The sequence below is a fragment of the Xiphophorus couchianus genome, chromosome 7, assembly GCF_001444195.1.
Source record: "Xiphophorus couchianus chromosome 7, X_couchianus-1.0, whole genome shotgun sequence".
Lineage (NCBI taxonomy): Eukaryota > Metazoa > Chordata > Actinopteri > Cyprinodontiformes > Poeciliidae > Xiphophorus > Xiphophorus couchianus.
Window position 1 is genome coordinate 18,238,648 of NC_040234.1, and position 12,310 is coordinate 18,250,957.

The 12,310-nt window shown below is 36.8% G+C and overlaps 1 protein-coding gene across 1 annotated transcript in view; it reads right to left on the minus strand.

Annotated features, from left to right (window-relative positions):
• Positions 1-6,845: 6,845 nt before the first annotated feature.
• kcnj3a (potassium inwardly rectifying channel subfamily J member 3a) overlaps positions 6,846-12,310 on the minus strand; it is a 42,468-nt gene continuing 37,003 nt past the window's right edge. Inside the window, exon 3 of the mRNA XM_028024397.1 lies at positions 6,846-8,674. Coding sequence (XP_027880198.1) covers positions 8,082-8,674 — 593 coding nt within the window. The 3' untranslated portion in view covers positions 6,846-8,081. The remainder of the gene's footprint in view (positions 8,675-12,310) is intronic.

The following is a 12,310-nucleotide window of genomic DNA, read 5'->3' on the forward strand; positions in this document are numbered from 1 at the left end:
GGGCGACAGCGTACTGACTCGGCAATCGTTGCGCCGGGCTGTGGCAGCTGTTTCCACATCAAATTATCAAACCTATTTGATTTGCAAGGAGAACAGCATTGGGATAAGGAGGCAAAGTGCAAATGTAAAACAAGTCATGACAGAATCTGACAAGAGACAGAAATATCCTCTATCCCCCCCTCTGGTGTTCTCCTTTACACTCTCCCAGCCATTTTTAATCTCTACTTTAATACCAATCCTCCCAGACTCAACTTTGATCACTGTCATTTTGCTAACTTACAGGACTAGCAGGATTGAACAAAATGTTTTATTCATCCCACACACCAATTTGGGTCTCCTTTTCTGTCCATAATGCACTTCTCTCATCTCTCTGTCAGTTGTGTCTTTTGTTCGCCTTAGTCTATCACTGGAAGGGACTGATCTTTGGGGATTCATGATGGATGACAGTTCAAGAGGAAATTCTGGTAAATTGGTTAATAAATATTGTGGTTTTAATTTTGTAAAAGGACAGAAATCCTTTAGCTTGTTTAATTTAAAGCAAATGGGACTTACCGGTACATAAAAGTGATGAATGATTTTGTGATTGAAACAACATTTCAATCATGAAGTAAGAAGCTACCTTCTACATGAGCGCTTATTCTTTTCTCTTTTTTCTTTTTTAACTGGATTAAGCAGCAACAGAGTGCTAGTATTTATTTTACAGAGTTGTTACCTGCATCACCTTGAGCTTCACTGAGCACTAAGCTTCCTGACCCAAACTAAACCTCGTTAAATCCCACCTAGAGCTCATGAATCAGGAGTTGCAAGAATAAAGATTAATTGGAAATCACTATTCTGGCCTTGAAAACTTTCCCCTCTTCCTCTCTTGATCTCTCTCAATTTGGTTAGATGCATTTAAACTAATCTGAATAATATGACTGACTCAATGTGTAAAAATATTAATTAGACTTTCAGTTGAAAACATTGCTTTTTATATTTTTCATTGTGGTTACACTGACATGAAGGTTAATTCTCGAGGCCTTCGTTTTAATGCATGATTAAACCCAGAGAAATAAAAGGAGCTTAAACCATTTAGTCACGTTCACAGGAAGGGGAATTTGTCAGAAGACAAACCAGACACAACATCATACATCTCTAGTATGAGAAAATGATTAAAAGTGTAAAATTAATCCATTAGGTTTGTCAAAGCTTACTAAAACATTTTTTCTTAATTGGAAAACAACAGGTTGAGTGTCACTGTAAAAAGGCATGTTCGACAGCACACCTGCACAGCAGTTTCCCATTCTGAACTCTCCAAATGTTTGGAGTGAAAAAGATGGTTGCAATCCACAGCAAAGCCATTTTGCTTTCTTCCAACACAAAGGCTACTCACATATTTTCAGAACTTACTGGGTAAGTTCTTTTTTTGAGAAAATGTTTCACAAACTTTTCTCAAAAATAGCCAGTAATGGAAACTAACCTTCTGGTTACTATTAAGTCATCCATAGTTCATTAAAAGTAATGCCGTTTAAATAAAGCATGTCACTAGACATCAAAGGCAAAAGACTAGCTGTTATGATGCTAAGAAGACATTTGTCATGCAGTGCAAAAGACACTCGCAGCTCAGTCTTTTTGTTGTACTCCATATGTGATCCCTCGTATATTATCTCATCTTGACACTGGTACTGATGTGGTGCAAGAAGTGCTAGCTAGACAGTAAGCCATATTTAACTTGGTTGTAAAGTATGTTAATCATAATTGATTATAGAAGTGTTTAAATTCAATAAAACCAGTAAAGAGACAATCGAAATGCTGCCATTTTTGAGCACATTTGTTTCTTTGCCCCATAATTGTCACTTGATGACTTTACAGAAGTTGTTGTCATGTCGGATAAAACAGAAACAGTAAATTATCAAGACATCGCTCCAAGTAGTAATTATTTTTGAAGGTTTTTTTTAAAGCTTCTAAACCATGAACAGTCCTGTCTTCTCTTCCCCTCTAAGCCCTCCCACTTCTTCCATCTCTGTCTCCGCCAATTATTTGAGCTTTTAAATGCTATTTCAGAGGATAGGCACAGACAAAAGACAACCCCACCACCATCACCCACACACCCACAAAAAGTGACATCCAGAGCACAGATCTCCTTGGTGATAAAGGGCAATTGTTTTCCAGCAGAACAATTGCTGATTTAAGGTGGCCTAAAAAGATTTGAACCCCATCTCCAAAACGTCTGAGGATAATGCCATCAGCAGTTTTGATACGTCTATCTGTCCCATGAGTTTATTAAGGAGGGGAGGGTTATCTGAGGATAAAGACACAATTAACCTATCTGCTTCTGATAAGTACAATAATGGCACTGACTTTTATCTCCAGAAGTTCTGTAGGGGCTCTCTTCAAACACACACTATTATACATGCATAGTTAACAGCAACAAATAAAGTGCAGCACTGATTACACAAGAGTATGATTAAAACAATGAAAGTGCCTGAAGAGGTGACACTGCCTTTGCGTTGATGTGTTATTGTTTATCTGACTCAGTTTTATCTAAATTTAGAAACAGATCAAATTTGTTTGCAGGCATGTGTGTTGCCAAGTAAAACAACAAATAAGTAAGAATGAGCATTTTTCCAGGTTGCTCTAAACTTAGAGCTAAATGATATTAATTTAAAAACACAATTCTTTATCTACAGTACACTATTAAAATATTGACGTTTTCCGATATATTTCTACTAAATACAACATTGATGTCCCAGTCATCAATTTAGATTTAATTTGATTTGTTGACTGTCCATCAACAAATATTTCACTTACAAAAATATCAGTATAATATTGTACAACTGTTTGGTGTATTTGTAAATTAGTAAAACATCTGTATTTATAGATCTATGTCAGTAATGTGAGGCCCGTTAGTTTGGTAAGAAGCAAGAATGGCTTAAAAGTTGCATGTTTTAAATACCAAAGTCCCCTGAAGTAATTAGTAAGGCTAATACCCATATTTACATTTGAACTAGCAAATTGTGAAAGTAGAGAAGCGCTATAAACATTTAAAAAAATTTTTTAAAAGCCTTACGTTCCTACTCCAAGTCTCTGCCTATTTCAGAATATCTCTTAGCTGAATCGACATTTAATCTGTTAAGCATCTTTCTGTGCTTTTACACAGCAGGTGTCTCGCTGGCTTTTATACCTTTGCTTGAGGTGCTGCAGCTAAAATTTTAAATAATAGATGGAAGTGCAGATAAAATCTGTCTGTATTTGGCAACCAGATACAGAAGAAGAGCTAAAAGAGGAAGTGCATTCCTAATGTAACTGGCTACAGTGATTTACTTGCTCTTCCTGTTTGGTGAGTAAGCAGTACTCAGCGCAGAATGTTGCAAAATCAAGAGGAGCACAGCGTGACATGCACCCAATACATTTTGGGTTGTGCTTCTGTTGCAAGACGACTTTCATTTTCCTGTTCATATTGTTCAATACTAATCCCAAAGAATAAACTCTTATGTTTTATTCACTGCATTTCTGAGTATTTCCAATAAAATCTCTACTGTTACCAGTTTTCAATTCAAGAAGTTATTCAAAATGTAGGTACTGAAGGAGTATTTTATCCATTCACTTTAGTTATTGATAAATAAAAAACACATTTGGTTTTAAAATACTATCGCAGAAAATGTCATGAAAGTTGCAATTAAAAGGTACAATGTTTTCTTTTAATTTAGTGTGGAAAAAATAGTGGGAAAAAATAAACTATTCAAATGAAGTATCAGCAACTTGAATCTACATTTTCTCTTTTGCAGTTAGCGTTAGTTCATCAGTAGTTTTTCCCTAAAGAAGTTCAGCAGCCAAGTTGCAACTCAACGTGAAGAGTTCTGAGACACTTTCCTTAATAATTTCATGCTCTGTACATTTTTTTAAATTACCTCCAGCAGCCGTGTTATTTAGTAAACGCTTGTTGCAGAGGGCACTTGGACCCCTCGCTTCCCTTTCTTCAAGAAAGAAGGCGTTTTTTAAAGTTGTTTGTTAGATTTCCTGTGAGATTAAAAGCCAAAACTGTAATCACAGCCATTCTAAATCTGCTGCAGCCTAAAGTGTTAGAAATCCACTTAGAAGGCCATCAGTTTCAGTACACCAAGGCAGTGAGAAGCAGTGCTCTTTAAGTGAAAGAACAATCCTGAAAATGTCTGAGTAGCACTGTCGTCCTAAACCTAAATAACTTCTTTTTTTCTTTTTTTTTTACATTAGGGAAAGCAAAAGCAAACAGCAAATAGAAGAAAAAGGAAAAAAGGAAAAAAAAGATAATTGCCTTCTCCATCCAGCCTAAAGCGTGGTCTATTTGTCCATAGATAAATACACTTGAACATTATCAGGCCATTCAATCTTGCAAACGGAGGTGGTTTCCACACATTCACTGCAGTCATGGAGATTTCTAGAAATGCTCCTCAGGGATTGCAGCCACTGTATGTTCTGAATGCAAATATCTGCATTCCAGACTTCTTAAAGAGATTTTCCCTGCAGTACCCTTTGCAAAAATCTCTCAAAAATAGCTAGGTGATCAAATGTGCAAATACATCAGTTACATTTTTGAAGCATTTAATATAAGCCAGTGTGCAATCGTGTTTATAGCTTTCTGGATTGTGCATTTCCTGTGGGAAACTTGTTGATGCTGTGGACATATTAGGGCAGTGGTTCTCAAACTTTTTTCAGTGATGTACCCCCTTAAAAATATAATTTTAGTCAAGTACCCCATGACACGGGCAAAACATTTTTGGAATAAAAAAGAGGTACAGTGCTGTAAATACCCTGTAAATACTGAATATAAAATTCAGTGTATGAACACACATTTATATTTTATCGAACTTTTTACAAAATAATTTTTCCCAAGACTAATTATGAGGAGCCTACTGATTTTTTAAAGGTATTTTGAAAAGCTTCACGTACCCCCTGCAGTACCTCCACTTACCCCCAGGGGTACGCGTACCCCCATTTGAGAACCACTGTATTAGGGTATATGTGATATTGGTATGAACATAAGACAGACTACTTCTATAGTGATGTAAATAACATAGAAGTTTCCACAACTTCATTTTTGCATAATTTCCTTCCTTTAAGCATCTCTAAGGGACCCTGTTGCTGGGGACTGTCCTGCATGTTTTCTGATTTAAAATACCCAGAATTAATGAATGAATAGCTTCTTCTTCTTGTCATCAAGTTCTGCAATAGTAGTAAATGATTAAATAATTTATTTGAATGCTCTGAAACAGCCAAATAAATGATGATTTGGCTGCGCTACATGCTCTTGATCCATTTTCCTGCTTTCCCAAATATTCTCCTGAACTTGTCCAAAAATTTAAATGTTTATATCCATATGTAAATCTGTGTGGATCTGCAAGGATGAACACACGCATCCTATGCAAAACATTTATTGGTTAATTTACTATTGTTTACTTTGCAGCTGGAGCTTCTTCCATTAGCTACATTTGACTTTGTGGTGAAGCTATCTAAACATGAGTAAACAGACTTTTAAACGTTTGCCAAAATGACAATAAATCAAGACAAAAATCATCATCACTTCACCTTCTCATCCTCTGGATGTCACAGACATGAGACTCACCCTGGGTACTGGCAGGAAGAGAGTTCACTTAAAATAGGTAGGCTTTGTTTTCCGTTTTTATTATTTAGTGTAATTTGTAACAAATAGTCTATGTGGGCATGTATGTACGTGTGGGTCAGATGTGCTGCTTTTGAGCGGCATGCGCATCACGCTCACGTGGCCTGTTTGTGTGGGGCAGGAACTGACTGTCTTCTACTCGGTGCCACATTGCTGTTTTTGTGTGCCATTTGCACTGCGCACATGTGGCCTGTATTTGTGTGGGTCGGGTGCATTGTGTGGGTTTTGTATGCCATGCACATTATGCGAGTTAGGGATGTGGTTGTATTTGTGTGGGTGAGGTGCAGTGATGGTTTTTGTGCATGCCCTCCAATAACATCCCTGGCCTCATACACACACACACTTCCTCAGTCTCTCTTTCATTGTCATCCCAATGTCACTTTCATCTTTCTCTTGAGCTTTTGCTGTCCTCTTCATCACGCACCAGTCCAGCTTTTTGAAACACGTTGTTAAAAAGCCAAACATCAGCTGCATCACAGTATTCAAAGTGCGTGAACAAGTAGCTGCTTATAGTCCAGAAATTATGGTACAAATAAAATTATGAAAAGTGTGCATTTGTGTTTCACTTCTGTTAATCTGATACCCCAAAATAAATACTGTTCAACCAGTTGCTTCAAAAATAGATTACGATTTTCTTTCGTCAAACTACTCCTTTTCATTCAGAACTTATTCACAGCTTATTTTGCTCCAATGTCTTCCCAGTAAACATGATAGTAGTTTTTTAATCAGGTGATTATTTTGTCCCAACAATAAGAGGGATTTTCATGGATAAGACTGAATATGAGCAGACTGCAATTATAACTTGGCCCTCCAAGTTAAATCCACCAATCAGACAATGCTGCAGATGCGAGGTTTTTGCATTTTGGTAATGGATTTATGACTGAAAAGTAATAATGCTTATAACCTTGAACACATGGAGTGTTTAGCGGCCATTGTGGCAGCATTGTACTGTGGCTTTTTCCTTCAGGAGGGACATGAAAGCTGGTCTGAGTGTGTGGGAAGATGGATGGAGCTAAATCCTGCACAATCATGGAAGAAAATCTGTTAAAGACCACAAAAAAATGCTGTGAGCTGCAAACAAGTCATATAAGTATAAAAATATATATATGTTTTGAATTTCTAATCATTACCTCTTGTATTCAGCTGGCAGTAGTGCATTCATAAAACGTGCAGAGCACCAAATATCTTCCACCAAGTACCAACATACTAAATAGTTACGTTAGATTTTTATTCCTGAATAGATCAGTTATCATACAATGTCTTTGATGCATTTAGAGAAAATCAGATTTCATGGCACAGATCCAGTAAACAAAGCGATCATAGGGGGTGTGGTAGACCCTGTGGCTGTAGGTTGTAGTTTTTTATAATATTATTGCTTTCATCACAAAGGAGGAATATTATGGTCCCTAAAAACAAAGATTATTTTAATTATTCTTACAGGCCCACCAAATGTAAACAGTAACACATAAGTTGAAAGTCTATTGGTGCCCTTGTTATGGCAGCACTGGCTTACTGAAGATTGCATTTTGGTATATGATGAGACAAGAAAGAATTTCTAACATCTTAAGGATTTATATGATTGTTTTGTGCTTATCGGTTACAGCTATAGAATATTTCAACTTAAGTGTTACATTAATAAGCAAGTGAAAATTGTGTATCATTGTGCCCAGTTTTACTGATGCTAATAACCCATTTGTAAATATAGTATGCATCATCTAGCAGCACTTTCTGTATTCAATCAGATAAAATCTTTAAAGCGCACATGGTAAAATAGTTTGTATATGAAATACCAAAAATACAGCTGTGAACAAACATGAAAATGGGAACAAGGTAATATAGTTAAGGCTAAACATCTTTGTCTATTACCTTTGTATAGCTAAGTCAGTAAGAGGAGCATGCAACCAACGTAACATTGCCACAATTTTACAGTAAACAACAAAAGCAATCAACTCAAAACAAACATGTGCCTTTCTTCACTACAGATTAGAACCAGTGTAATGTAAGTTTTCAGTGGTGTAAATCATATGGCTTTGTGCAATTGTCCACTATCTGTAAATTCACTAATGAAATTGTTTTATTTTTTTTGGTCTTTTTGTTTTGTGAAATCAACAAATTGTCATGCCAGAAACTGAGATTCGGTTCTACATGCGTCGCTTCTTACATGCCAAATTGTGCTAATTGTACATCATCCTAAAAAAGAAAAAAAATAAACAGAAAGAAAAAGAAAAATAAATAAATCTGAGGTCTTTCATTAGAGCAAGAACACTTACATCCAGGTACAAATGTGCTCATTTCCATCCCCCTACGTTATATAAGGTATTTGTGCACGTATTCTACAGCTCCTTTAATATAAGAATGTCGTCCGTTAATAAATACGGACTAGTACAAGGATTTCAGGTTCAGAAAAAAAGGAGATAGCAGGAGTTAAAATTTGTTGTGTGCTTTATGTAAAGCGATCTGAGTTCATTTTCCTAAGTTTAGGTGGCAAGTGTCCGTCCATCCTCCCGCCTCCTCCCCCAGCTAGTCGCTGCAGCTTCGGGGGCAAGTCCGCCACCGACTTACTGATGGGCTCTGTGCTGATCTTGGCCTTCCCAGCCTGTTTGTCATCAGAGACACCGGGGACCGAACTGATTCGCTGCAGCTTCATGGGCAGGTCTCCGAAGCTGTAAGTCATCTCTGAGGTGGTGGAACTCATCCTCAGCAGCTTCTTGGGCAGACCGTCCCGTCCCGTGATCTTCTGCAGCTTGGTAGGCAGCTTGGTGGTGCTGTCATTGTCCTCCAATGTCTCTAGGCAGTCCAGGGAGCTGTTTTTCTCCCCACTGTTGCACAGGGAGGGCGCCATGAGGGGCGAGGATAGAAGGAGGGCCTCCTCCTGCTCTTTCACGCTATAAGGAGGAGTAGGCACCTCAAATGTGGCATGAAACTGAGAGTAGTCCACTTTGAAGAAGCCCTCCTCCAAGGAGATGACAGGAAAGAACCGGTGTCCCCAGAGAACCTCGTCCTCCGTGTACGACGTCCTCGCCTGGCAGGTCATCCCTGCCAGAGAAATACAAGAAACATTTAAGCTTCTGGAATCATATAAATGAACTTCTTCCCTGTGCGAAAGCAGCATTGAAATGCTCTGTGGCTCCGATGTGAAACAATGTGGCTCTGATTCAATTATGTGCTTGGCGCCGTACCATAAAATCAATAATATTTCCAACATTCATGCTATTTTTAGATTACGAAGCAAACAATACTGTAAACATAACAGCCCCATCGAAAAAACATTTACTGCATTACAGAGCCAGCTGCCTGAATAATAAGCCTAATTGATTGTGTATTTTTCTGCACGTGATATTTGCAAGCACTTTCGAGGCTAATTTGAAAAATAATTAAAAGTTATTTGCTGTGTGAGTTTTATATGAATTACAAAATATTTAATCCTAAAAGCCTCAATTCATTTTGACACAAAAGCTAAGAAAAAACTGGAAGCATATTTGTCATGCTGTTACGACACAGTGCTAAACTTGATATTAGCACTTGAGTCCATTATTCATTCAGATTTGTTTTTCAGTGTGCCTTTTAGTTCTACAAACGGTGCCCAGTGCAAGCTAATTAATGTATTTTATTGAGATTTTATATAAAAGGCCCATGCAACAAAACACAAATTACCAAAAAAAAAGGTCTGAAAAGGTGTTTTGTGAGCACCAAAGATCCACAGCTCAGGCGGAACAAGCTGTCAATAAGTCAACTGATAGCTGTAAGCTCCACAAATTGGTATTTAAACAAAATTGGCAAGAAAACAGCAATTTATTGAAAGAAAGTTTTAAGAAGTCCTGTTAGTTTTCCAGAGGTCATATAAAGCACACATACACACAAAAAGAAAACACAATGAGAGAAGGTGCTCTGGTAGATGAAACCAAAATGAAACTTTTGAGCTGCAGACAAAAACTTTGTTCGGTATAAAATTAACACCGCACATCTCCCTGAACCCCTCATCTCAGTGGTGAAACATGGTGCTGGCAGCATTGGGATATGGGGTTGCTTTTCTTCAGTAGAGCTAGAAAAGCCGGTCAAAGTAGATGCAAGATGAAGTGAACTAAATACAGGGATTTCAGGAAGAAATTAAACAAAATCATAGGCAAAGCAATTTCAGTCTCTGAATGTGCAGGTAAAGAGACACCCTAAAAGATTTATAACTGCAAAGATAAGGGCTGAATGCCATACTCCTGCAAAACCTTGCTTTTGTAATAACACAAAATATGAAGAAATATGAATAACTTTGCATTGAAGTGCTACAGGTTAAGGCTTACTTATTGTGCAAAGATAAAAAGTTTCATTTTGTAATATTAAAGTAAAGAAACAAGGTTCTCAGAAAAAAAATGTAACTACAGAAACAGATTTTTGGTATGGAAGGCTGTTCTCCTCACATCACCTTTTATGCTACTTGCTTTTTCAGTTCACATCTTAAGCTTGGCTTCTAGCTACAAAAGATGAAGGATTAAGATAGTCAGTACTCCCTGTGAGTACTACATTATCACAGAACATGTCTACAGGAAAACATTTAACTTTCTTTGATGCAACAAAGGCAAATCAACTCATGCAACAGCCTTTTAAATATACATTAGGAATTTTTGCATATCCATTGAAATATTTTGGGTTAAATTGTTCAGTTGTGTCCATTTTGAAGAACAAATTGAAAACAAAACATCCTGTTTGCATCTGCTGGTTGTTTCATCAGAGTGTTTATGTCTGCTCCAAATCACACCATGATAAATTTGGAATAAATGCTCCCCCTGTGAAGAAACATTTATTCCATTAAACCCCTGCTTCAAACCGCCCTTCATATCCACAAAAGGAAATTAATACAGTTAGCAAACCCTGTCTTTAAAATTAGTCAACACAAACATCTTTTCATGCAAACTTATTGGAGGCTTGTTAGTGATTACTCATCAATGATATTCAACAGCTCCTGTTGTAGCTGTCTAATATTACACACTGCTGCTTAAAGCAAAGCCCTGCGAATCTCATAATATTAACATTCAGCTGTAAAAATCTGTTTTAGCGTCTTGCAGAAAATCAGCAATGAATTCTAAAAGTGCTATTACATCATCTCATTACAAGTGGATTTTTGCCTTTTTTACTTCTTGAATAAAAAAACATGTTTGCATCCCCACCTTTCAAATGCACAACATGAATCAAAAATGGACCACGGACCAAAGATTTCAGTTATCAATGTGATTAATGTTTTGCATGTCTTTTCATAAAGCTTATTTGACATCAAAACATTTTATCATTCAATCTTCTAAATATTACACACATATCTGCTTTTTGTTCAGTAGAAATCATTTTATTTTTTCGTTCCAACTTTATAAACAAGTGCAGTTTTGAATTCTACCTCAAGTTTACGCACATTGGGTAAACAATCCACCTACATTTACCATAGTTGTGTGATGCAAGGCTGTATTATGCAATAGCTAGAACTGTCTATACAAGAAGACCTAGAAGGAAAGCTGGACAAAACATTTTCTTTCTCTGGAGCAGTGGAATCAGACAGAGAGGTGAATATAATGTATATAAAATATATAAGATGTTTTCTCATTTGATTTCACTATAAACACAATAGTAGTTTAATACAAGTTTGTATAATAGTAATAATAGAGCAGAGTCTATATCACACAAACGTGTTGTGGTCATTTTTGAGGTATGTAAATGTGGAAATGGTAATTATCAGAGATCCCTGTGGCTCAAAAAGACTTTATGTCTTACACCAAACATAACGTGTATTTCAAGGGGGAAATGCTGGGAATGTCAAGAGGGAACCGTGTCAAACGCGTGATCCAGCCCGCTGTGTACACGCCGCCATTTAGCAATATTTCTTCCTCTTGTTGCTACAACAAGCACTCGGCATCTACCATGCTGTTTACCTGCTTTTCTTCTCCATCCTAGGATGAGAGAGCAATGCCCCTGTGGGTGGTAGAAAGGTCCTGCGTCCCACGCTATCAGGAAGGTGTGCACAAAGTTGGAATAAGACAAAAATAACTGCGCATGGCATCACCCAAACAAGGGGTAGGCTAGTATGCAGCATTGCTCTGTGCCATGATATTAAAACGCTGTAAGTAAGATTTTACATTCAGACCGAAGCAATTGTCTGAATTATCTTGTAGATGATTCAGCTCATTACAGCGGACCTGAATTGATCAAAGGTGTTTGGAAAGCTGTGAACTCTTCTTTAACATAAAAAATGTTAATTAAAAAAATAAAACAAAAATAGAGAGAAAGACTAAAATACAAAGCAAAACATATAAGTATTTACATCCCTGTGTTCTTTTTCTTATTATTTCAGTTTAATCAGTATGTCACAAAGGCAATGCTTCAATACTACAGTTAGATTTTATGATACTGTTATGCTAAATTTGTTTAGTTATCTATCTATCTATCTATCTATCTATCTACATACAAACTTGTAAAATTCAATTTATTTGTTTGAGTGAAAAAAAATGTACATTCAGAACAGGGGTGAGCATATACTGTATGGTTTATCATTTGTCGTTTATCATGATACATTTCTTTTGAGATTTTTATTTATCATTTCCACATTAAATTCCAATTGAAGTTTAAAAAACCTAAGACTGTCTGTTTTATCCAGATTGTTAATTTTTACTATTTTTCTCCACCGTTTCTTCAATA